This window comes from Ovis canadensis, chromosome 6 (genome assembly GCF_042477335.2).
Source record: "Ovis canadensis isolate MfBH-ARS-UI-01 breed Bighorn chromosome 6, ARS-UI_OviCan_v2, whole genome shotgun sequence".
Taxonomy (NCBI): Eukaryota; Metazoa; Chordata; class Mammalia; order Artiodactyla; family Bovidae; genus Ovis; species Ovis canadensis.
The window spans coordinates 118,585,789-118,613,296 of record NC_091250.1 but is presented as its reverse complement, the minus strand read 5'-3'; the positions used below and the strand labels follow the sequence as shown (position 1 = coordinate 118,613,296).

Below are 27,508 nucleotides of genomic sequence, written 5' to 3'. Positions count from 1 at the left end.
AAAACATATATAAAAGTAATAAAAGAGAAAACCTAGTGGGTCAGGTGGTAAATACCAATGTTATCCAAATAGATAAAACACACACCCTTAATGCTATATTATTCTAAAGCAGTATGTCCTTCTCAAAGACTGCCTCATCTTTATTTCAGCGGAAGTAATCTGGCATTTATTAGCACATATCTACATGAAAGACTAACTGGTACTAGGCACTAAAGCAACATGGAATCCAAAGATTTCCAGCCTCTTCTAAGACAGTTCAGGGTTATGTGAACATCATCTTCCAAGACAATCGAGCACCAAACACAGCCCTGGTGTGCCGCAGGCACGGTCCACGCTGGAGGGAAGGTGATTTCTGGCACACTCACCTTTCTCTTTTTGGCCAACTTGCTGGCGTTTTCTGAGCTTCTCTTCTCAGGATCTGGCTTCTTCCCTGCTGGTGGCTGTTTGTCTTCTGGTTTCTTGGGGCGGCTGCCCTTCCCTGGGGGTTGGGGTATCCGAGACAGGAGGTCGAGCGTGATCTTCACCACCAAGCTTTGTGGTGGCGGAGCGTCCCTGAGCGGGGAGAGCAGCTTGGTGTCTCTCGAAGGCACCGGGGGTTTGTCTTTGCGGCGGTCCTCCTGGACCACCACGGCCAGCCTGCAGCCGCTAGTCCTGGCGCCGGCGCTGCCGGCGCCACCGCGGACAGGGCCCTGGCTCTGGGTCAGGGGAACGAGCGCAAAGTGTTCGGGGCTCCGGTCCTCTGCCGCTGCGTCTTTCGGGGGCGCCTTCGGGGGGCCGCTGCGGTGCTTCTTCCGGTCGCTGGGGGTGGGCACCGCCGGCTTGGGCTCCCGGCTGTCTGCGGCGCGGGGCCGCCCTTTCGTCTTCACCTTGGGCTTGTCTTTGGAGGGCTGGTCCTTGGAGGCCGGGGGAGGAAGTCCGGGCTCGCTCTCCACCTGCAGGCAGGCGCGCGCATCTGCAGGCGCATCGGTGTGCCCGGGGGCGGAAGCCTTGATGGGCTTTTTGGGTTGTTTGCTTCCCACGGTTTGCCGCTGGGGGGGCTCCTGCTGGGCAGGGGACTTCTGACAGCTCCTCTTGCCCGAGTGAGGGCCTTCGGAAGGGACCCGGGGGGCTTTGTTGGAGCCTTTGGGGGGAAGCTCTTTGGACTCCGGGAGCTCGTGACCCGCGGTGGCGCTGTCGCCGCCCTTGCCCTTAGTGTCCGGGTGTCGGGCCGGGGGCTCCGTGCTACCCGGGGCCTCGGTGGGCACCGCGGGCTGGCTGACTTTGGTCAGCCAGTTGTCCAGCTGCCATTTGTTGGTTGTCGGAGGCTCGGGCTACAAACATGGAAAAAGAAGACAGGGTTAACTGAGCAGTAATGAGTCTGCTCCTCTGGGTAGCCACCCAGTGCTACAGGACTGTCCCAGGGAGATGCACTCACTCCAAACCTAACAATTCAGGCCCTTTTGATCCCCCTCTAATTACAGAGTAAATCCTATAACAATTAACTCTTAAAACAATCTTCCCATTGTTCATGCTGCAGGAATTCCAGCTGTAGCAGACATTGACTAATAATAAACCATTAGATACTGACCGGTGCTGACCACTGTCAACTGCTGAGAAATCTGTGTAATAAAGCTTTTGTTTCATTGATAATTACAGTATAATTTAAACAGATTTTTCATTCTGACTTGTGAACTATCCTATCAGGAAATGATAGGAAAGAATGAAGAGCAAAAAGAATCCTTTTATCAAGGATTTTCAGAAGAAGGCCAGTGAATAAACTAAGTCTTAGTGGTTATGGATGGGTTTTGTAGTTTATCCATTTTTTTTTTGACATACTCATCAATCGAAAATGACTTTCTTCAAAACTTGATTTCATTTCTCAATGTACTTAAAAACACTAATACAGGAGAGTTTATCACAGATACACTGTCTTCTGAATTTCAAATTTTTCTTCTGGGTAAAAAGAACTAAATGAATTCACATTAGTCACCCATGAGTTCCCCCTTGAATTCTTTAAAAATCAAACATGAAGCCTCTTGTTACAGGTAGTCTGGTCTGAATGAACACCTGTTTTTCTAAGAAACACAGGGACGCCCCAGAGCACACAACTGAGAGCAGTGAGATTATACTGATTATCTGTGCAACTCACTAGGAGAATAAACAAAAGTCCCGGGCTTCTCCTGTTTTCCTAACAGCAGATATCGTGCTGAAATCGTTGCTGCTGACTACTGGTACATCACATTCTCTCTCTCCCCAATTGGGCTATTAGATCTCATTAAAGGAATGATAAGGACGTCTTTATCTCCAAATTCTACTTTTATGTCTTACACACAGTGGTGTACGTGAGATATTTATTTCAGCACTTCTATTGGTATCTTGGGGCTTCCTGGGTAGCTCAAATGGCAAAGAATTGGCCTGCAATGAGGGAGACCTGGGTTTGATCCCTGGGTTAGGAAGATCCCCTAGAGAAGGGAATGGCAACCCATCCAGTATTCTTGCCTGGAGAATTCCATGGACATTGGTATATTATTCTACCTATAAATTTTATGTTCTTTGGGAAAATATTCATGTGTTAGCAGAGTAATTAATGATTACTTTCTTTTTAAAGGGCAGTGTATCACTGGCATGCTGCATGTTTTTCTTAAGATCCATTCTGACAGGTGGTTTGTATGATTAAATTATTTCCACAACACTCCGGGAAGCTAATTGAAAGATATCTCACGCGGAATTTAACTGATTAGATTATGGATAAGGCAATCACTCCAGTAAGTGGATGATATTTTATAGGGAAGACTGCTGCTAACGGTTTTCCCAAGTGGGATATCCCAAACGATTCAATTCAAAAAAAAAAAAAATTTCAAACGTAATATGTCTAAGATATGTAGATATAATGAAAAGGCTTTGGGGCCAGGAGAAAATTTTAGGGACTAAACTGGTCAGGTAGCTAGTTTGGGCTTTGTATAATGGTAGTAAAACAGAATTGAGAGGAACTCTAAGGAAAGAGGGCTACAAAATTTTGTTGTTGCTTTCCTGCTTAAGACAATGTATCTTCTTTGTATCTCCCTCCACTTATACCAACTGTATCCCCCATGCTCTCTCATTTGAATTTCAGAGCAAGGAGGGAGGGAAGAAGGAAGAGCTACCCTAACAAAGTCCCACAGGATTTAAAACTGCACTCAACACTCTACCGAGACAGGATGGTTGTTTAGGGTAGAGAAAAGATTCATACCCAGCTTCTACTTGTCAGACACTGTTTCTTGCAAAGACTTGAGGGGGTGGTAGTTCTAACCCCCTAGGAAGGAGCCAAATCCTTCAAACTGTTTCTCAGAAAAGGTACAGGGACCCCTCATCAGGGCTATGCTGACAACCTCACCACAGCCACCGATCTTCTTGCTCTTTAGAGGAGTGCTTATGCATGAACCAAAAGGGGAGGTCATTCCTGGTATAAATAACATCTGCTCCCCTCCCCCAACCCCAAACAGGGCAGTTTAAGATACATTTAGTAGTCCCTAAAGGAATGTCCTGGATACAGAAATAAAACACATTTTCTTCCACTGTGGTCCTAAAAATGGCCAGAAGGGAGGCCGATGGCCCAATTGCAGGGCAGAACTGAGTATGTCCAGACAAGGCGAAAGGGTAGGGGTGATCCTTTTTGTATACTTACTATGACCACGTAAAATGGACAAAATTCCTTTAAGCCTAGGTATTATTTGAGTGCTGAGACGAGGGAAAGTTTTACATAAGGGACTGATGAAAACTAGACAGGATCAAGGTTTGGACTTTTGTTTTTCCTCAGCCTTTCCTCATGCCCCACCCCCAATCTCCTAGGGCTGGATCAACCCAAATACTGCACAGAGGAGGTGCAAAAACATATGAGCCTTTTAATAAACATTTGACTGTATGTCTCTTTACTTCTCATTTCTCAAGATACAAAATCCATTTATTTTAGGATGAATTATCCTGAAAGAAAAGCTCTGAGCTATGCACAATATACATCCACTGTTTTTGTAAAACAACATAGTTGTTGTGAGGGAGTACAACTCCAAGACTTAGAAGGAAAAAATAAAAAAACACAACAGAGAGAAGTGGCATGGTGTTGTAAGAATAAAAGGCTACCTAGTTGAACGACTATGGGTTTCAATCTTAGTGTTAATACTTCCTTACAGGTGAAAAGAAAACTCCCAACCTTCTAGGGTTCACGGTCATATCACGTAATTTATGAAGAAAGCATCAAGAGCTTAGCAGATAATCAACCATGGTAGTTTACTACCAAAGCACTGGATTAGAGAGAATTAGATTAGAAAACTAAGCAGATGCTTGAATAACTGAGAATAGAAGTCATTTTTCTCTGAACTTTACTTAAGCAGTAAAAGGTCGATGCGTCCCATATATTCTGAAAAGCTGAGGTTTACATGCTGACTCACTATAAAGCTGAGACCCAAAGTGGCTTTCCCCCAAGTTCACCACCAGCCTGTTGGCACACATATAACATTTCCTATCTCATAAGATCACTGGACTACTTTGTCAAATGAATTTTAAATGGAGACTTTTAAGAAGCGAACTTCTCAGCATTAAAAATAAAACATAAGAGTGAAAAAGTTAAAACTAGCAACTCCGGGCCATTACGGAACTCATGTAGTGCTCGACTAACTCAGTGTTACAATAATGCAGGTATTTATTTTAAAAGGAAAGAAAGGTTGTTAAATACCTTTGGGGGAAATTAAAGGTTTAAAACCTAGACAAAGACAAAAACAGGTCTGAGGAAGACAAGCCTTGGTATGTAACCAACAAACCATACTGAAGTCTAACTTTGCATAGTAAGAGAAATGTAAAATATGAGCCTATTTAGGAAAGCAATTTTTAAAAAGTAAAGTAGAATGGGAACATCATTTTCCAGCGAAGAGTCTCTAAATCTATTCTATTCAATAACCTCTTGAGCAGCAAGATACAACCAATGAGTTGGCCGGAAAGTTTGTTCAGATTTTTCCATCAGATGCTACAGAAAAACCCAACCAAACTTTTAAGCCAATCCAATGTTTCATTAATACAAATGCCAGATTAATTTTTTCTTCCGAGTTTCAATTATTCAGCCAAATCTGTGCCATTTCCATTTTACTTTAATCGAATTTTATTATTTAATTGGATTCTCTTGCTTATCACAGTAACCAAACAAGCATGCAGATTTTCCTTCATGAATAAGGTGAGACCTAAAGCAAAGACCTTATGAACAACCACATAGTTTCTCTGTAGAGAATATTCAGTATTTTTCCCCCTGGGGCATAGGAGAATTACTTCAACAGCAACTAGTGTCTCATGAGAGATCAGCCCCCAGAAATACAGAGAGTAGCTTCTAAAATCTGAAAGGCACTTCAAGTGCAACTAATGCTGATCTATGTTTATTCACTCCAAAACTATTTACTGAGCACTTACCCCTATGCCAGACATTAACTCATATCTAACAACAACAGCAAGATGACACTCAGCCCCGTCCTCATCCTCCCTTGCCCTGGGACAGCGCTCTTCAGTCAGGACACTGTCTCCAGACGTATTTGGCTAATGCGCTAACGCAGTGGCCTTGTTTTCTTAACAGCAGAGACAAATACTGAAAACTTCAACACTGTTTTAATCAGCAAGTCTCATTTCCTGGGATTCCTACCTGAAATACACAGAATATTTTTCTCTATACGCGTGGGTCTGGGTCACTAACAATGCCTTCCCCGTGCAAACATTTTTCACTGCTCCACTAAGTTTAGAAGAGACTGGGCAACTCTGTTAACTGTTACTACATCTCTTGTACTCAGCAATCCAATAAATAGCATATATCCTCCAGAAAGATTTAGTGTCTGAGATGTTCAGTCTCCTCTGTTTATCTTTACAATACCTCTGGAGGGTGGTGGATAGGCAACTTGGGGCAGAGGGACCAAGCGAGAGGCTCTGGCAAAACTACTCCGCCATCCATTTAATGCACAGGCTTTTAGCGATTCAAAAATAGAACCTCTGATGGCTTCTTTCTAGTTCACTCTTCCTGCCCTTTGCTAAAACAGGCTGCCTCCTTTTGATTGGATTCATGCATTCCTGAAATTTCAAAACGCTTTCTCATTAATATGAAAATAGCTGCCTACTGAAAACAGAGTCTTCGGTTCTCAAAAGAAGGGAAAAGGAAAGGGGGTGTACACGTTCTCAATGAGTTGCTTTTCAGAACGGCTCAAGCAGCCACAGGGAAGGACCCATCCTTTTCAACAGGAGGGAGAAGACCTCGCCCCCCAAGCTCCACCACCAGATGCCCGGTGAGCAAGTAAACACAAACAGGAAAGCGAGGCAGGAAAGCGCCGCCCCCGGGATGGGACGGGGAGGCACCCGGGCTGAAGTCGATGGCGCCCCCGGTACCTCGGGAGCCGGGGCTTCTCGGGGCTCGTTCTCCTCGCTGTCACTGGAGCTGCTCTCGCTCTCCGAGTCCGAGGAGCTGTCGGAGTCGCTGGTGCTCTCCGATTCGGCGCTGCTGGAATGTGCTGAGGCCTCGGCTGCTGGCAGCGCCGGCGGAGCGCTGCGGGGAAGCGACAGAGGCAATCAGAGACCCAGGCGAGGCGGATTCCTTCCCTCTTTACTCACTCCGCTCTTTGCCTGCTCTTCTGCTACTCGAAAGAACATGAGAACCTTGCAGGGACTCCTCCTGTGTAGCGCACGGAACAATGCTCCATATTATGCGGCAGCCTGGGTGGCAGAGGAGTCTGGGGGAGAATGGATACATGTATATGTATGGCTGGGTCCCTTTGCTGCCCACCTGAAACTATCACAACATTTATTGGCTATATCCCAATACAACATAAAAAGTTTAAAAAAAATTTTTTAAGTTAAAAAATAATATATATTATTTTTATATAATAAAAACTAAGAGAAACTCGCTCAGTCCTGTCGGACTCTTTACAACCACACGGACCATACAATCCATGGAATTCTCCAGGCCAGAATACTGGAGTGGATAGCCTTTCCCTTCGCCAGGGGATCTTCCCAACCCAGGGATCAAACCCAGGTCTCCCGCATTGCCAGCAGATTCTTTACCAGCTGAGTCACAAGGGAAACCCAAGAATACTGGAGTGGCTAGCCTATCCCTTCTCCAGCAGATCTTCCTGATCCAGAGTGAGCTATCAGGGAAGCCTTAACAAAACCTAATGCTCTATTAAAAAAAAAAAAACCTACTGTGTAGCACATGGAAATCTGCTCAATGTTATGTGGCAGCCTGGATGGGAGCAGATTTGGGGGGAGAATGGATACACATACATGAATGGTTGAGTCCCTCTGAGGTCCACCTGAAACTATCACAACTGTTAATCAGCTATACCCCAATACAAAGTTTTGTTTGTTTTTTTTTTTAAAAGATTACCTTGCAGTACTACAATGCATGACCATGATATCCAATTGAGACCAAGGCCTATTCATGGTGGCTCAAAAGTCAGTGAAAACCCTTGAAACAGCTCACCAGATAATTGCCTAACAAATGCCTGGGGGATTTTCCTGAAGAACACTGCGAGCTATGTAAACTGCAAGATGCCAGCTGCTCCAGATCAGGCGTTGACAAACCATCGCCTAAGCTGGCTGCCTGCTTTTCTAAATAAAGTTTTATTGGAATACATCCACACCCCTTTATTTTCTGCATCGTCCGGGTCTGCTTCTGTACTACAAAAGCAGAGCTGAAGAGTTGCAGCACAGGCTTTATGGCCTACAAAGCCTAAAACCTTGACTTTCTGACCTTTTAAGTTTGCTGAGGCCCGCAATATAAAACCCAAAGAAGTTGGCTTATAAAAGAACAGCCAATCCATTGAAGTGCCCCTGCATTCTTCATATGAGAACCAACTGCGGAGTAGCCAGAGGCTGCTGAATACAAATGGGGTTCCTTTGGAAAGTGATAATCCACTCACACTTCTTGGGGAGATGATAAAATGGACTTTCTTTATGAGAGATCACCCCCAAATATCAGCTGAATATCAGAGAGAATAACAACTGTTAAGTTTTCAGAACAGGGCAAAAACCTTAGGCCTCTGAGAAAACACAGTGATCATACTGCTGGACACACAAAGAATGGCAACGCATATCTTCAAGCCTTGCCCCGGATGGAATTACCCAAAGCAGTTAATAACTACAATTGTGAAAGCCTCCAAATCTACCCAAAACATTTTCAAAATAACCAATGTATTAAATAACTAAATTAGAATAATGAAAAATTATTAGACAGTAATAAAATCACTAGTTGAGGCGATTTTTAAACAAACACTACATAAAAACAGAATTTTCTCACTTCAAATTTGTAGTAGCTAAAAAGCTTAAGCCAGTGACAGTCAGAAAGAGATACACTTTCAATATTATTCCTGCCTCTAATGTATCCTCCACTTGGCAGGGATTTTTTTTTTCTCTCTTTTTTCCCCCTGCTCCACTCCTATTACAAAGTTAGGTTACTTTGCCATATTTTCTAAGTTGTTAGAAGTAACGAAAAATGACTGAACAAAATGAGCTATACATAAGCAGAGTTTATGAATCCTTAAGATCTCACATAATTGAGTGACCTTCCCCCGCATTTACAGGAAACTCAGCTGGATGAGAGGTTTTCAGCAGTGAGCTTGTCTCAAAATGGATGACCATCTCTCAAGGGACTAAAACAGCTACAGGGTAACTGAACTCTCTGTCCATGGAGGTCAGGTACTGGCATATTAAATCATTAAATTCAGTATCAGAGGATATGGTAAATAAAGGTAGTTCAGAAAATTCCCATTTTCAGCAATGAAAGCATTACATTTTCTAAAATATGGTTAGCTGTTTACAAAGTGAAAAGAGTACCATTTTCTGTCATACTAGAATGTATTGCAGTTCATTTTTAAAAAGCACCTAAAGCAATTGGAATATTGACACAACTGTGAAGACAGGGACTATGGAAAACAACTTCTAGAAATAATTCAGCTTCAGTTTTGAAGACATAGTAAACCTGTCTCTTTCATAAAAACACTGGGCTCTTCAATATAACTTCTCAAATGCTGGTTACATAATACTGATGGAAGTGATTGAAGCTTATTTCAAAGGCTCCGATTTTAAATATACAAAGCCAACTAAAGATTCAGGTGGACACAGGGACTCTTTCTCTTTTATAAACAACCTGTCCAGGGCTGACTTTAGCTTCCGCAATATTAAACAGGTCCTTTCTTTTATCTGTGATCTTCCATCTCCTCCCATGAAGACGCTATGAAAGTACTGAATAAGACTAATTTCCCCATTTGGCAGAAAAAAAGCAAACATTCTGTACAGATGCGGAGAAATCAGAACACGGTACCTTGGAGGTGCAGGTGCGAAAGGTGGCTTCTCTGAGGTCTAGACATTCATAGTAAGGGGAAGAAGGACAGGAAAAGAACAAAAAAAAAACCAGGGTGAGTGGCTCGGAAATACTGAGGATTCAAGAGTCTTGGTATTATGGGGTGTACAGAACTTACTTGATCGCTGTCACTGTCCTCCTCACTGTCACTGAGCTGAAGGTCATCTTTGAGCATGCTGGAACAGGCAGAGGCAGAGACATTGCAGAATTTAAAGTAATGTCTAAAAACCTTTTTTTACATATAAACAGGAAAAAATGCTTAATGAAACAAGAGGGGGTGGGACAGATATAACTTTTCTTTATTCACCAAATGCTTCATTTTCCTGGAAATGTTAAGTTTTACAATTTAAACACAGAAACTTGTTCAGTCCAACCTCCTTATCATTTCAAAGCTGAATGTTTCACACACTCAGAGCATTAAAAGCAGAACTACGAGTTCTACAAGGGGTTTGTTGCCAGCCCTGAGACTTAAGTTCCCAGGTCCACACAAAGAAAACAAACAACAACAAAAACAGTGCCAGACACTTAAAAAGTACTATTATTAATTTAATACTTATGTATTATATTATTTTAATACTTATTAAATAAATTATTAAAATATTATTAAAAGTACTATATTAATTTAATAAATACAGAATAAGATGTATGAAGCTTATTGAGGCAACTGTCACCAAACAGCTACGTTACATCTTTGTCCAAAAGACATTATTAACATTGAACTTTTTCACACACACAAACCTCTTCTTCTGTCTGCTTGAACACCAATCAGTGGACAAAGCAGTAGTAATTCAAACAGTGCTGTTGTCTAAAAAAATGATTAACCTTACTGCTATCACTCAGGTAGAAATATGAAAGAAACTCAGTTCATGTCCTCAAAGTTATACTAAGACTCATCTCTAGGCATTCAGGTTTATGATGAACCTAAATATTAAAAGCAAACATTTTCCAATCTGTACTTGTTTACTCCGATCTTAGCCCCTTCCCTACCCATCCTCTTCTTTACCTTCTTCCATGGAGATATCCAACATCAAAGGAATAAATCAGTAATTGTTCCCTCCCACTTCCCCCAAATTTACAAGCATGACTATTTGAGGAAATGTTGTAAGTGAAACTGGGGGAAAAAAATAGGGAGTATTAGTGATGTTCCAAAAAGCAAATTATATAGAAGCTACAATCCTTCAGTACTTCTAAAAATACCTCTTCAATATTCTTACCAACAATTTTTATTGCAAACTCATTGTTCAGTCACTAACCTGCCACTGAAGTAAGCAGGCATTATTTTGGGGAGAATCTATGGTAAAAAAAAAAAAATCACTTTATTTTCTAATGAAAGTAAAGGATAAAACTTGGCTCTTTCAAAATGACCCCCTATGTACAATATCCTAATTCTGCCAAGGACTTATTTTCATCAACAAATGCACTGAAAAACATCTTGTGATAAGTTTTCAAAAAATGAAAACTGTTAGCCACTTGTAAATGTAGACCTTGCTCAATATTCATCTATGTGTTTTCAGTCGTGTCCGACTCGTTGCAATCCTTCAGACTGTAGCCCACTAGGTTCCTCTGTCCATGGGTTTCTCCAGGCAAGAATATTGAAGTGGGTTGCCATTTCCTCCTCCAGGGGATCTTTCCAACCCAGGGATCGAACCCGAGTCTTCTGCATCTCCTGCCACCTGGGAAGCCCAATATTTACCAAGTAGAAGCTAAAATCCTATTTTAGCAAGGCTAGAAGACACAGCCTTCAGATGCAGAACTTGGCAGCAGCAATCATAATGATGTACAAGAAAAAGTCACTCAACAGGTTTACTGCTTTAAGAACAGCCTGGCTGGGATATACACAAGCAGACGATAAAAGATATATCTTTGTGTAAAGCAATTATCCTTCAATAAAAAAAATAAATTAAAAAAAGATATATCTTTGGAAGAAATGTTAGATATAATATAACTAGGGGGAAAAAAAACCCTGGCAAAGTATATTCAATATAAACCAGCAACAACAAAACCACAGTAAATGGACCTCTTTGTTTCCCACTCATTGTGTTTGTTTTGTATAAAGCTGATTTGCCTTAATTTCCTGAAACATCAATGATCATGTAATCCAACCACACTTCCTGTTGCAAGCAGAGGACTAGCTAAAAACTTTGTTTGCTTAGCTACTGAATGCTGAGCTTCTGTGCATATATACTCTCAAGTCAGAAAGTATGTAAGATACTGTATGTTCAGTAACTCAGAAGGTACTTGTTCTGACTTTTACTCTACTTGCTCTGAGGGAATGAAAAGGGACTGTAAAAATGCTCCTAGATCCTTCTCCCCTTCCGAGTATTAGGTAGGCAGATTAGAACAAAACAGGCCTGCAGGTTATTCAAGACCGAAAGGGCTGACCGATAGTGACCTGTGAAAGAGACTGCTAAAGATATCCCCAAGGAAGCATTAACTCAAAAAGAAAAACAAAAGAGAGAGAGAGAGAGAGAGAGAGAGAGAGAAGAAACCAATAAGGTCAAACAAAACCAAACACTTATGTAGGATGTACTAAGGATTTACACGTGGTATTAGGTTGGCCAAGGAGTTCCTTTGGGTTGTCCATGCCATCTTACAGGAAAGCATGAATCAACTTAATGGCCAATCCAACATTTCACTTGATCGAAATTCATGGGCATCATTTATTTGACACAAGAGTCAGCAGACATAGTGTATGTCTTGCAACTCAGCCAACAGTAGCCACAGAATCTTCCAGAAACCAAGGTTTATTCTATCATTAGCAATGGCTAGCTCAATATAAATCAGTAGTGGGGAAAGAAATATTTTCTCAAGTTTCGGGTAACAAACATGTACTGTATCTCTAAAAAGAAAAAAGGTTACTTAAAAAACATGACTAAGTTTTGTTAATAAAGAAAATTAAACATCAATGCCATTATAATTTTTTTTTTAAACAGAATCTATATAGTTGGGAAAAAATGTAACTTGAAGACAGGTAGAGGTGTTATGCTTACAGGGATCAGTTGCTAAACTCCCCTACTTGTGCCGCAACTATCTGAATTTGAGGCCATGCATATCACTAAATTACCATACCAATTATGTTTTAGGATCTTCATATAAGATAGATTAACGGCACCCCACTCCAGTACTCTTGCCTGGAAAATCCCATGGATGGAGGAGCCTGATGGGCTGCAGTCCATGGGGTCGCTAAGAGTCGGACACGACTGAGCAACTTCACTTTCACTTTTCACTTTCATGTACTGGAAGAAATGGCAACCCACTAAAGTGTTCTTGCCTGGAGAATCCCAGGGACAGGGGAGCCTGGTGGGAGGCCGTCTATGGGGTTGCACAGAGTCGGACACGACTGAAGCGACTTAGCAGCAGCAGCAGCATGCTATTCTTCATATACTACACTCTATTGATAAATGCAATAGACTGGTCTTTTAATGTCAAGATGACAAATTACAGCACATTTGGGTGAGCACCGACTAAACGAGATGCAAACCTCCTAGATCTAGTCTCCTTCATACTAATAAAACCTAAGTTAAGAAACATAAGACCCAAGGGCCAGACTGAACTGTAAGTTTTTCTGAGGTAGGATCAAGTCATTTTCGCCTTCATATTTTATCTAGAACTTGGCAGGCAGCCTAAGAAACTGGCTGAATAAACAGCATCCCTTTTGCTGATTAAGTAACAGTACCACATAGCTGTGCCCTTTCTGTGATCTGAACTTGCACTGATTTTATGCACAACCCCATGGGCTGGCTCTGATCACCCCCTCACATCCTAAGGGATGAAGAAACAGCTCAGAATAGCCGCCTAACTTGCCTAAAATCATGAAGTTGGTTATATGCTGGAGCTGGCATGCAAAAGCCGTTTCATTGGATACCATCTCCTAGCTCTGGCCAACATAGGACAGTGGTTAAAAAACCTAACTGAGAGCACGAAAACTAAGTGCCAGAAGCCACTGAGAGAAAGACTCTGGTTTAAAAGAAAGTAAGAACTATACTGCTGGAGTAAAATGAATACCCTATTCTCCTCCTGCCTTCAATCTTTTCCAGCATCAGGGTCTTTTCAAATGAGTCAGTTCTTTGTATCAGGTGGCCAAAGTATGGGAGTTTCAGCTTCAGCATCAGTCCTTTCAGTGAATATTCAGGACTGATTTCCTTTAGGATGGACTAGTTTACATACTATTTAAACTGATCAAGTAACGAATTTCATTTCCAAACTCTAAGGGGAAAAAAAAAATTATTTCAAAGCATAGGGAACCATATGGCCAGGCCTGGCACTGTTCAGAAGAAAGCAAATGCTCAGGTAAAGCGACTCTTTGAACTACCATGTAGATTTAACCACATTTTACATGATCGGTTAAGTAAACTTCTTACTGAAGGGTTACAAACAATCCTCAAACCCCTTTGAAACAAATGCATTCTTCAGACAGCTGTTCTGCAAAGCTGAAAGAGCTGCATACAGGTTCCAGCAGGCATGCTTCAGCAGCTCAGAGCCTGATGGTACTGTGTGAAGACACACCAGACAAGCCTTTATTCTTTTACTATCCCTTAGTACTAGGCTTACCCAAAGCTTCAACTGCCAATATGCTGTAACATCTTAATTCAGAACCCCAAACTCTTTCAATACACTGATTTCTTAGCTTAACATTTCCTATGATCGGGCCATACCTTTGATTTGGAAAAGAGCAAGTGGAGGCAAGCTCAAAGTAGTTGCTTGCGATTAATAAGTCACCACCCTGGCATTAGGTGTGCCCATAATGGCAAATGAAGTGATATGTACTTTTCAAAAACCACTAATGAGCATGTGAGAACGTGTAAACCTGCACAATTCTCATATTTCCCAAATGTTTAAATTACATCAGGATTTGATTTCTTTTTTGGAAGGGCAGAAATAAGGACTGCAAATGCTTTGTGCAGGAGGTGATGGGAGGTGACAAGTTACTTAGAGGGCTCCACATATCATAAATTTTTAAAAATGAAAAAGCGGAGCCCCTAAGACACTGTGACACAACATAAAACTGGAGACTGTCCAAATGGTGACAGTAATTGGCAGAATTCAAGTTTAGGAGAGACCGTCTATGGGAGATGGTGGGCTAATAGGGCAGAGGGAAAAGTGACTGGATACGTGATTCACTACAGTATGTGACCTTAAGGTTAATAAGGCAAAAAAAAAAAAAAAAAAAGCTAGAGGTGTGAAAGATTATTTAAACTCCATGGATGAAGTGAAGATTTTCTGAAGTCAAACAAGGACATGAGTAAAATCACAAGAGTATAAATGAGGAAAAGCTGAAGTCTGTGTGTGTTAAAAGCTCCATCATGTCCAGTTCTTTGCAACCCTATGGACCATAGCCAGATATGTTCTTCCATCCATAGCATTCTCCAGGCAAGAATACTGGAGTGGATAGCCATTCCCAACCCAGGGATCAAACCCAGGTCTGCACTGCAAGCAGATTCTTTACCGTCTGAGCCACCAGGGAAGCCCACTGAAGTTAATAAATAAGATTAAGTCATTAAGTATGATAAACAAGATACTAGTACAAGATGACATTCTAGACAACTGGAAACAAAATCTAGAAAAATGATTACTGAAAATGATATTCTATTAAACGTTGCTTATAGGTATTTAATCAAGTTCATGTGCAATGTTTTCTCCTTCTTTATTTATTCTGAGTATTTACTATGTGCCAGGCCCTGCTCTGGACTTTAGGGATACAACTCTAAGCAGACAGAAATCCCTGTCTTGTGCACTCAGAGCCCAGGGAAGGCAGGTAAGTAACCAAACTACATTCTTTCTCAATGTGTAACAAGCCTGCAGAGGGGAGAAAAGCATAAGAGAAAAAGATGGCTATAGGCTCTTGTTCTACATCAGATTAGTTAGGGAAGACTAGACAGATGAAGGGAAGACATCCAAGGAGGGGACTGAGAGGAGAAGGGAACACAGTGCAAGAAATGGGGGAGGGTGATTAGGGCGCAGCAGAAAGGCCAGTGTGGCCAGAGTGGAAGTGTGTGTGTGTGTGTATTCGGGGTGTTGGGGGAGCATAAAGAAGGAGGTGAAGAGGTAGGCCATAGGTCTCGGAGGCCTCTGCAGGGTGGCTGAATGGGCAAACTCTGGGGTCACTTACTCAAGTAAATTAGCAGTATGATTAAAAATAAGACTTAAATAGACCCTAAGGACACCCTAGAAGCCATGTCTTCCATATGCAAATAATTATTTCAAAGTAGTCACTTTCACTAGACCCTAGATAGCATATTAAAAAGCAGAGACATTACTTTGCCGACAAAGGACCATCTAGTCAAAGCTATGGTTTTTTCAGTAGTCATGTGTGGATGTTCGAGTTGGACTATAAAGAAAGCTGAACGCTGAAGAATTGATGCTTTTGGACTGTGGTATTGGAGAAGACTCTTGACAGTCCCTTCGTGATCCAACCAATCAATCCTAAAGGAAATCAGTCCTGAGTGTTCATTGAAAGGACTGATGATGAAGATGAAACTCCAATACTTTGGCCACCTGATGCGAAGAGCTGACTCATTGAAAAAGACCCTGATGCTGGGAAAGATTGAAGGCAGGAGGAGAAGGGGACGACAGAGGATGAGGTGGTTGGATGGCATCCCTGACTCGATGAACAGGAGTTTTGAGCAAGCTCTGGGAGTTGGTGATGGACACGGAAGCCTGGTGTGCGGCAGTCCAGGTGGTTGCAAAGAGTCAGACACGACTGAGCAGCTAAACTGAACTGAGTCACTTCCAATAAGAATTGTTGCTGCTCAGTCGCTCAGTCATGTTTGACTCTTTGCAACTCCATGGACTGCAGCACACCTGGCTCCTCTGTCCTCTGTCCTCTTCCAGAGTTTGCTCAAACTCATGTCCATTGAGTCAATGATGCTATCTAGCAATCTCATCCTCTGCTGGCCCCTTCTCCTTCTGCCATCAATCTTACCCAGCATCAGGGTCTTTTCCAATGAGTCAGCTCTTTGCATCACATGGCCAAAGTATACTGGAGCTCCAGCATCATCCCTTCAGTTAACATTCAGGGTTGATTTCCTTGGTTTTCAAATGCCTTCAGAGCCTGCAGCCCATCAAGCCCCTTTTAAGGTGGCAAGTATTATCTGCCTCCCTCTCACCATTCAGGTTCCAGATCAAATGCCACCTTCTCTGAGAGAATTTCCTGAGCCTCCCAGAAGTAACACCACCACCAGCACCCCAAATGCCTCCTCAAGACTGTCCCTATCACATCACCTAGTTTGTATTCTATGCCACCTGCATAGACATGGAAGACAAGGACTTTATCTTGTTGGCTACTGTTTCCCCAAGCACCAGCCACACAGCATGTGTTTAAGAATTAAGTACTGAATGGATGAATGGAGGCAACTTTTGGAAGCACCTCCAAATTGCCTGGCATCAAGCCCAGAGAATAATATTTATATGATTAGGGTCAAAGCATGTTAGAGAATGATTTTTCTTATGCAGAACATAAACTCATTTATGTAACACCTACTGTACAACAGGCACTTGATAAATTATTCTTCTTGTCCATTTATTTGACCTTTGGTCTAAGACCAAGTATATATTATCCTAAAGGGGTACTCCCAGAATAGTTCAAGCCATCATTTGGGAAATATATATAGATCCAAGGGGAATACTTTGGAGAAGACGACTGTCCAGCACTTTAGGAGTATTTTTTATAATTACTTAAAATATGCTCTGGACTTCCCTGGAGGTCCAGTGGTTAAGAATCCATCTGCCAAATCAGGGGACACAGGTTCAGTAACTGGTCCGAGAGACGTCCACATGCCTTGGGGCAACTACTGGCCCACATGCTGCAACTCCGGAAGCCTGTGTGCCCAGAGCCTGTGCGCTGAGACAAGAGACGTCATCGCAATGAGAAGCCTAAGCATTATAACTAGAGAAAGCCCACGCGCAGCAATGAAGACCCAGCACTGCCAAAAAGTTAACATAAAAATATATATAGGCTCCACTTCATAGCTTCACCAGAAAATCCCTTCAGTATTATGCAAGCCCCTAGCATAAATTTGTATACAATGTTAAGTTAAATATTGTCCTGCAAGAGATCCTAGAATATGGTCTACTAAAGCCAGAAATCCAAGAATTAAATTGACTATTCCAAAAGACTGTAATTCTACCATGAAAGGAGGTGCTTCTGCATTTGGGAATTTTACCATTTTCCAAATATTGGTTTATGTGTTGCGGTAACTATAATTCTGAAATAAGCAAATTTTTCAAACACTGTTCAGAATGACCATTTGTTTGCTTTCACTCAAGCATGGAAATTTTTCAGTACCCAGTATTATAATTTCTGACATCTCCATAGCATGGCTAATAGTAACTCATTAAAAAAAAAAAAAGCTATATTCCTTATTCTCTTTCATTTAATACCTCTACTTTTTTTCTCTTGAGAAACAGAACATTTTCTTCTATATCTACGTCACTAAAATAATTATGAATACCAGTAACTTTGGATTCACAATTACTTATTCAGTTGGGAATAAAAGCAAAGTGCATCTTCTTCCAGCAATGCCAGATATTTGAGAACCAAGAATTATGATTAGTAATGAAAAGCTCTTTATTTACATTTTGAGAAGCTGAAGGTTTACTGTAGATGTACAAATGTATCACTGACCAGCACAAATATATGTTCCTTGTTTTCAAAAGAGCTGAAGAACTGTGAATAAGGGAGAGGGGTATACTCTCAAGGACAAATAATTTATAAGTTTAGCCCCTTAGGGTAACTTCTACTGTTAATACTTCTTCCAAACATTTATCAGCAAATAGCCCTTTAAGTCAGAGCTGTCAAGTGATATAAAGATCTCAGGTGAGACACGTTCATAAAACACAACCTTTTTTGTTAATTGAAGTTCAGCTGACTTATAATGTTGTGTTAATTTGTGACTTTATGGATAGCAGCATGCCAGGCTCCTCGGTCCATGGAATTCTCCAGGCCAGAATACTGGGATAGATTGCCATTCCCTTCTCCAGGGGATCTTCGAAACCCAGGGATTGAACCCTGGGTCTCCTGCACTGGCAGATGGATACTTTACCATCTGAGCCACCAGTGAAGCCCAATCGAACTTCCGGGACAATCCCAACCCCAGTCTTCAGGTTCAAATGCTTGCCCTCATGTGGAAAGAAATGTTCCAAGTAAGTAATAAAAATTTCAAATTGCTGGGCTTCCTTGGTGACTCAGTGGTAAAGAATTTACCTGCCAATGCAGGAGACATGGGTCTGATCCCTGGATCCAGGAAGATTCCACATGCTGTGCAGCAATAAAGACCCAGCACAGTTGTAAATAAATAAATTTTAAAAAAATTTTTCAAATTGCTGTAATTGCTCATTTCTCTAACTGATGATTTCTGAAGCAAAAACAAACAGAAAGGAGGGCACCATCTAGTTAGGACTTGGCAATGTGGGGGGAGGTAGCAGGTGGGAAGGAGAAGCAAGTCGGTCACAACAATGCCCATCAACTGCTGTATAGTTTCTAAAATATTAGCACGTTATCCCTTTTGAGAGGCTGGCGAAAGCACTGATATTAGGAAACTGTTTGAATGTACTAACCACAATCACACACCTGAAGGAAATAATGTTGCTGTTGTCAGTAAATCATAGTCAACTCTTTGCGACCCCATGGACTGTAGCCCACCAGGCTCCTCTGTCCATGGGATTCTCCAGGCAAGAATACTGGAGTGGGTTGCCATGCCCTCCTCCACGGGATCTTCCCGACCCAAGGACTCAACCCATCTCTCCTGCTTGGCAGGCAGATTCTTTATCACCGAGCCACCTGGGAAGCCCAAAGGGCATAACAGCAGAAAAAGGAAATACTTTGTACTGGGCCCTGAGAACTCAACAGACCTAAGTCTTGGAAAGGCAGAGAATTCCAAAGCTAGGAGCCCTTAAATCAACATCCCCTCCCCTAAACTTGGGGGCAAATAGCATTGGATTCCTAGCTAATCCCTTCCTTGTGGTGCGTGGTAAAACAAACTCATCACTTGACAGCTAACTAGAGTTTCACCTACAGAGATTAAACATAACGGATTCAAGACATTTCTTTCACACCTACATTCTTCTACCACCTGGCTACTGCCCACCCGCGCCCAAGTCTGGACAGATGTTAAAAGTTAACACAGACCCTCCACAGCTTATTCTCCAGTGCCAGGTCTTTTCTCGCTTCTATAAGCACCACTCCACTTTTGTAAGGAGTCCCAAGTACTAGGAACTCTGAAAGAAAAAGTATTAAGACCTAGATTGATTTTTAAAACCAAAGTACAAATGACCCTGAAATTAACATCTTCTTTCCTGACATCCAAAGTGCATTAGACCGTCTCCCTGCCAGGCTCTGTGTCACTCAGACAGTTTAACTGCTTGTCAAGAACCCTCAGGCTGACCCAAGATCAAACGAACCTGTGAGGGCTGAGAGATCTACCATACTAACTCTGAAACAACACTGGCACTCGACAGAATTAACTGGGACTCTGCTGTCATCCAATCTCCATAAAAGTGATTCTCTTCCCCATAGGGACATTTCATTTTGGTGCTGATCAATACTGCCAACCCCCTGGGCATACAACCCACCGTATTCATCCAGCCTCAAGATTTCTCTCTCCGACATCACTCTTGTCCTCTCTGCCTGCACCAGGCCCTGCTTTCCTCCCTTCTCCAAATCTATTAGGATCAAAACAAATGTTCTTCTCTAGGTTAATTTTATACATGGCAAAGCAATAGTTTTTATCCAGAAAACACTACAGGGACTTCCCCACTGGTCCAGTGGTTAGGAATCCGCCTGCCAACGCAGGGGACACAGGTTCGATCCCTGGTCTGGGAAGATTCCACATGCCACGGGGCAGCTAAGCCGGCGCACCACAACATTTGAGCCCGAGTGCCGTAGAGAAGCAGTAAGAGAAGCCACGGCAGTGAGAAGCCCAGGTACCACAACTAGAGAGTAGTCCCTGCTCGCTGCCACGAGAGAAAGCCCTTGCACAGCTACAAAGACCCAGCATAGCCAAAAAATAAATACACGTATAAATTATTTAAAATTTTTCAAATTAAAAAATAAAACACTACACGTGTCACAGGATATGAGCATATCTGTGATAAACTCGCAGGAACCTCTGATTTCTGTGGTTTAACTCACTTCATCAGGAAAGCAACCCCAAGTAGCAAAATGGTCACAGAAAACGCTCTGAGTCCCTACGAATGACCTCAGTCTGAAAGCTGATGGAAAACAGAGTGGGCAGGGGCAGCTCGGACCAGGTCAGATCCAGGGGCCTTTCTCCCTCTATACACCAGCCCAGGACACAGCCCCTTCCTTCCTTAGGTGCAGCTGCCCCCACTCGCTCTGCTGCTCAGGGAGCTCCTTGTCTCTGTTCTTATTGCCAAGTTCTTGAAGGGCTGCAAGCACTTCAACTTGCCTTCCCTCGCTGCCCCCAGTAAAGACATTAGCTGGATCCTCTTATGGTCTATGTGGCTTTACTACCAACCATCATACCAAGAGCACAAGGTGTACAACCTGAGGGAAGTCACAAAGCACCCACAGGGTTATTGCAGGTGTGGTCCCTGGAGGTGTCCTGTCTATCCTTCACCAGCCACCCACTGGCTTAACCAACTACCTGCACCTCTAAATGCAATCTAAGGCAGTGGTTCTTGATCTTCAGAACACAGGAGAAAGAAAACTTTTTTTTTTTTTTTAAGCAAAAAGAAAGGGAAAAAGAAAAGGCAAAAAACAACAACAACGAAAGGCAAAGAATAACTAACATAGGGTTAATTTTTTTTTCTAGTAAAGGAAAATAGAGCAAAAATTAATCAACAGATTTTTATTATACACCCAAATCCAACCTGGAAACTATAATAAATTTAGCTTTTCAACAACAACAACAAAAATTTTTTTTTTCTTACTTTACCATCAAGAAGTGAAAGTAACTACATCAAGGACCTGGCTCTGGAAATAATTATTTTACCCAGTCTCATATTCAGTCATGGTGAAGAGAGAAAACAACCTCTTTGCCTCAACTATATAGTTTCCAAAATATTCAATCCAGCACAGCACCGCCTTCCAAAAATGCATGGACAAATAGTAGGCCTTAAAATGAGAAGAAAGTTGAAGTCCTCGGAGACAAGCAATGCTATGTTAGTAACTGATCAAATATCTGAGGCGAGAAAGATCTCCTCACTCACTAGCTGAACCACTGCTAGTTATGGAAAGAATTATTAGTTCAATACCACCAAGAAATGACAAATTAGGTCAAAACGCTGGTTTAAAAATCTCTACTATGTAGTTTCAACTGTTTCAAAAACCCCAAACATATCTGGACTTACTTGGCCTTAATAAAGAACAGCTGGGCAGCAAGACATTCTTTAGTAGTTAAAATGAGGCCAAAAAAGTGGCAGAAAGTCTGAAACTGTGTACACCACCCCCCCACAATTTGCTTCCAAAAGCTAAAGCTATTTAAGACTGAAATTTATAAAGCTAAAACCTTCTATTTTCCAGGGTTAACATGTAAATAACAGCTCAAATGCCTTTCTTTTTGAGAAAACCCCCTTAGCAAATGCTTAAGGTGCCTCAACTTTCAACAGGAGAACTTAACCCCAGTAGAAATGTGGGTCATTTCTTCCCTTCACAACTCAGCAGTGTTTTATGAGTCATCTTTTAAAAGCAAGGGGTGGGGGGGAGCGGAATCTAAGCAACAGATTTACATGGGAAATTATAACATTATAAACTTTTAATAAACAAAAGCATGTTACTTACGATGTTCCCTGCTGAGAATTACTGTGAGTTTTGGAAGATGTATCATATTGTTCTGTGGAGGAGGGAAAAGTGATCAGATGAGCACCATGACAAATTCATGAGACTGTTAGTTATAAACCCCCTCTTTTTTTCCCTGCTATTTCCCACCACCTTTTCACCTAAAAACACTTAGTACACTTAAATTTTGTCAACAGAGAGCTATTATAAAATAACATTTATGTTACATCTTGAGAGAAGGCTTACTCAGAACTGAAAAACCCTGAGAGTGCTGCCTGGCCAGCCGACCCCACAGAAGACTCTCTTGGGGTCCGCTGATGGGGGCTCCTGTGGAAGCACCATGACGCCACCCCACCTGGTTTGATGTCACACATCCATCAGCGATTTGCTAGCACTCTCTTTCATGTGCTCCCACCTGTCCCCCCATCATTCAACACCCCCAATTCGTTCATTCAACTGCTGGTCACAAACCGCCTCTTATAGACACCTAGATGCTCAAGACATTTGCCCCCGTCCTCGATGAGTGTACAGCTGACGGAGGGACAGCAACCGGGAACGCGCATCTACAACCTAGGCAGTGAGAGATCCGCACACAAACCCATCGTCTAAATGAAACGTCCCGGGAATCTAGAGATGCATCACACCACTGGTCATGACGAAAGAAGGCAAATCAGAAAAGAAACAAAATTAAGTGTGTTGCAAAGGATGGGTGAGATTTTTGACAGAAATGACTGCGGGCAAGCAGGAGATGAGGGCGAAGGAGGCCCTCAGGCAGAAGAGACGCTGTGAAGGCAGGCAGGAAACGTGGGAGCAATTGAAATGGTGCAGATGAAAAAGGCGAAGGTTGGGGTGCAGAGTGTGTGGAGGGCAACGTGAAGGGCTCTGGGGAGGTCAGAGGGCTCCGAGTGCCATAATGGGACGTTAATAGTTTGAGACGCCACCAGGCACAATACAACAATTTCTCAGAAAGAGGAACCTGCTGGTGTTACCTGACATAACCCAGAAAGGAACAGGAAATGTTAAGTGTAGAGGCTGAAGAGCAGCTGGGAGACCGTGTCTGTGTCTGGACCTGACGCAGAAGCTGAATGGCAACATGGGTGCCTTTCAGACAGCGGGGAGTAGAGTAACCACAAATGACCCAGAAGACCCTTAAATAACTGCAGTTCAGGGCTTCATCCTCATGGGGGCAGCAGCTCTTACCCAGTATTTTCAGTTCGTTTCCCCTTCTGGCTAGCAAATTAGGGCTGGGATTACAAATTAAAGGAGCTAAAGTCCATGCACAGGGGCTTCCACACAGACATCCTGACCAGGTCCTAAGCTCCATGAGGCTCTGGTAATCCTCAAGCAGCTGTGCTTTTTTGCACATGTGGACATAAATCCTGGGACATACAGGGATGTATATATGGGATATACTTCATTTTCTGTGTGCATGCATCCTAAGTCGCTTCAGTCATCTCTGAATCTTTGCAACCCCATGGACTGTAGTCCGCCAGGCTCCTCTGTTCATGGGATTCTCCAGGCAAGAATACTGGAGTGGGTTGCTATGCCTACCTCCAGGGGATCTTCACGACCCAGGGATCGAACTCGCATCTCTTTTGTCTCTTGCATTGGCAAGCGGGTTCTTTACCACTTCATTCTCTACAGACTCCAAAAGCCTAATTTTTCATGAAATTTGAATTTGCTTGTTGGGCATACTTTGAGAAACAGATGTCACACTTCACTTCTCTGAAAGCTATTATCTGCACATACTCCACTCCATCTTCAACCAGCACACAACCAGACCCCTCTTGGGTCCGACTAGCACCCCTCTCTCACTCCTGCCCACGTCCTCACAGGGGTAAACCAGCTTTTCCAGAACCAATAGACAGAACGGCAGCAGCATAAAAGACCCCAAGGTAATAAGCATCTGCTGAGCCCAGACCTAGGGATGACCTGCCAGCATCTGAAAACTTCATCAGGGCAACGAGGACTCAGCCTACACTGTTCCACAGGCCTGGAGGGCCTCCACCCCCGGCAAAGTTCAACTGTATTGTGCTAAAAGGAGAAATCACACAGTTTGAAGGATCACAGGGTCTTTTTAAACCAGGAGGTAGCAATCATGCAAACTGTGAGTGACTCAGTGGAAGGCATATAATATGCGTGACTGGCAGCCCTAGAAGGTGGGGGGAATTGAGGGGTGGAGGAGCAAGAAGGAGAAGGGTGCATAGCAGTCCTGTCCACAGCGGAGCTGTGCCACTTCACTTGTTATCTATCTTTGGATAGGCTGCCAAGAGGTTGAGAAACAAAGATTTCCCAATCTCCCCAATACCATGCAAGATGGTCAAGTCCGTATCTCTGCATTTGGGAGAAATTTAGTTAGGAGTTACTCACAAGGTCTTACTCAGTATCTGTAGAGCGGGGAGAAGCACACTTTTTCTGTAAAGGTCCGATGGAACTATTTTAAACTTTGCTTGCTATATAGTGTGAGACATGATGATAAATGAATGAGCATGGGTGTGTCCTAATAAAACCTTCTTTATGAAAACTAGCTGGACAACAGATTTGACTCTTAGGCTATAGGCTTCCCCTATTCTAGAGAAAGACTAATTCCATTTTTTATTTTCCCTCATCTCTTTTGTTCTCCTCAAATCCTTGCAATAGAAATAATTGGATAATCAAGGGAAAAATATAAGTGAGGGAAAAGAATGAGATGGAAAGATCTGAAGAAGAGTTACCTTCATGGAATATCTATGAGCAACCTTCTCCCACACATATGAACACACCACACACCTTACTTTGGTCTCCCTAAGCCCTGTGAAGACCAATACATCGTAACTTGGGCACTCACCATATGTTGATGAACTAAATGACTGGAAGTACATCAGTCATTTTTGTAAGGCTTGAAATGCCTTGGATATAGTTGGGAAACAAAGAATTTAGTGAACCAAAGGGTTACAGATAAAGAGAGAGGCTAGATCCAGTGAAGGTTCTGTTTCCTCCTGAATTCTCCAATATTTACAATCCATTTAAAAGAACCAAAAACGAATTATAAGGCCAATATATACAGAAGGTCTAAAGAAGCTGTGTGTTCTCTTCCCTGTAGAAATTTCTTTTGTTTAAAATAAATACAAGAAGCACAGAAAATACTCCAATTTGTCTTTTTATACAATTCCTGGGTAACTGTATATGCTTTTAGAGTCACTCTCGAGATATTTATCGTATGTCAGGTAACGCCAAATTATATTTGTTAGGTACTTTAGTAAGACACTTTCATTAACTCTTTGCATTAATCTGAAATTCCACCTAGAGAACAGCTTTATGTTTGCCCTTCCTAGCTTTAACCTCATCTCTGCTGAAGTTAACCTCATCATTTTCCATGAATATTTTCTATATTAAAACAGTAAAAAACATGCTTTATTCTCCAGTGCAATAATCAGTTCCACGTATTTACTTACTTTGGTTTGGGACTGCAGAACTGATATGCTGAGAATCCTAGAAAGAAAAATGAAAATCTCTAGTTAATAAAATATTAAGATTTGTAAATCCAAGGTTGTGCCACTGCTAAATCTGATAAATATTGATAAATCTAATTTTTACATAAAATGGGTTTTATTTCTTCTGCTGTTCCCTACAGTTCATTTTTCCTTCCAAAGTGTAATGTTTTACCTTAAAATCAATAATGAATTACATTTTTTTTTAAGAAAAAAATTATCATTAGAAAATATGTTTAGTATATAACATGGCAAATTCTGGTTTGGGTAGATTAAAATCTCAATGACACTATGGAAAGGAATAGTGATGTTAACAATATGCATGTATACCAGGCTGGATTGAACACAGATCTGAGGTGAGATTTCTATATTCTGAAGGTTATCCAAAAGCACAAAAACCAAAACCAAAAAAAAGGGCAATGTTTCAAAAATATTGTTCACAAATACTTCAAAAGAATCTTCTAAGTCGGCAATTTACCTTGCTATTAAAACCACCACAGATGTAGCTGATCACATTAAACTTTTAAACAATACAGGAGGTATGACAAGTGTCAATGTGTGTCTATATGTGCCTAAATTCTGAATTAGGAAGCAGAAATGCCACCTTACTTTCCCCCCTGTCCTCTGTTGTCCCCCCCTAAGGAAAAGACTTTACCAAAAAAAAAAGATTTTATTATAAAGTCTTGATTACTTTCATTCTCTACAAAATCCTACACACATGTAAGACATTCTTATTGACATAATTGAAGAGTGAAGAAGCATTTGAAAGCATTAGGAAGCACTTTAGGAGCTAAATTAATTGCAGTGTTAACCTATTCTCTAAAGAGTTCAACAAACAGTACTTGATTAATCCAGCACACAGCAATACTTCAGACCTTGTCACTGGTGTGGATGCAGTGCCTACTAGACTTGTAAGGAATTACCTTTGTGGGAAAAGGAAATTTGGAGGGCTCAGCTGTACTAGGCGTGTGTATTGCTGTCAAAGGAGGAGGCCATGAGTGGGTCATTTCCTGGAAAGAGATTTGGAACGGGAAGAAAAAGTAAATTATAAATAGAACATTTATTGCTACTTAAGTCAACTTTTTAACGGAATGCACAGTGGAGTGATGGCATATGGAAAGTAAAATCTTAAAAGTTATTTCAGTGACTTAAAAAAAAAAAAAACTCCTACTTGGTGGGCTCTGTTCAAAAGCTGAAGCTCTCCAACAAACAAAACTGAAAAGAGATCAGTTTGAAGAAGAAAAACAAGAGCATAGAACATGAATGGTCTGAACATTCTGAACAGCATGAAGCATAAAAAACGGTAGTAGGTGTTACCAGCTTATGTAACTATGAACACTCAGTCCTGTCTCAATGCTTTCTTTCTCCCTCAGCGTCTTTATTGCATTTCCTGGAATTATTTAAGTTCAAAGGAAGAAGAACTTTCCTGTTTGACTTAAGCAAACAAGTAATTCAGGTCACTTGTTCCACTTGGGAGAGTTTTAATGGATTTGACCCTTCCCTGGTACACATTATTAGGACATAAGAACTTTTGCAGAGAAGGCCTTAAAAAGCCACTGGCCCTTTCCATTAACAGAAGTTTCATTTCTATTCACTTTTTACATGGAAGCAAGATTTCTTTTACAAATTAATTATGTTTCTCTTGACATGAGTCCTGTTTTTCTAAGCTCATTCCCTTGTTAAAACACCAGTGGGTCTGTGACAACCTAGAGGCGTGGGATGGGGTGGGTGGGAGGCAGGTTAAGGAGGGAGGGGACATATGTACGCCGGTGGCTGATTCACGCTGTTGCACGAGAGAAACCAGCACAACACTGTAAAGCAATTATCCTCCAATTAAAAATAATTTTTTAAAAGTGAGAAACAAAGTGTCAGATGAAAGGTGTCTAATTGCAAATATGCACACACAGCACACATGGATGCACACACTTTGCCCAACAGTTCAAATGGCCACGGAGATTATCACCAGAC

At 41.9% G+C, this 27,508-nt stretch overlaps 1 protein-coding gene across 7 annotated transcripts in view; it reads right to left on the bottom strand.

The window, feature by feature from the left end:
- The window catches only part of AFF1 (ALF transcription elongation factor 1), a 196,140-nt gene that overhangs the window by 24,462 nt on the left and 144,170 nt on the right, over window positions 1–27,508 (bottom strand). For 4 of the 7 annotated variants that reach the window (XM_069594633.1, XM_069594634.1, XM_069594636.1 and 1 more), the window contains 7 exons: window positions 26,464–26,550; window positions 25,505–25,541; window positions 22,074–22,125; window positions 9,453–9,510; window positions 9,296–9,333; window positions 6,367–6,523; window positions 366–1,310 (listed from right to left, as the gene is read on the bottom strand). In XM_069594633.1, coding sequence (XP_069450734.1) covers window positions 366–1,310; window positions 6,367–6,523; window positions 9,296–9,333; window positions 9,453–9,510; window positions 22,074–22,125; window positions 25,505–25,541; window positions 26,464–26,550 — 1,374 coding nt within the window. The remainder of the gene's footprint in view (window positions 1–365; window positions 1,311–6,366; window positions 6,524–9,295; window positions 9,334–9,452; window positions 9,511–22,073; window positions 22,126–25,504; window positions 25,542–26,463; window positions 26,551–27,508) is intronic. The other 3 variants (XM_069594637.1, XM_069594639.1, XM_069594638.1) reach the window with 1 other exon arrangement.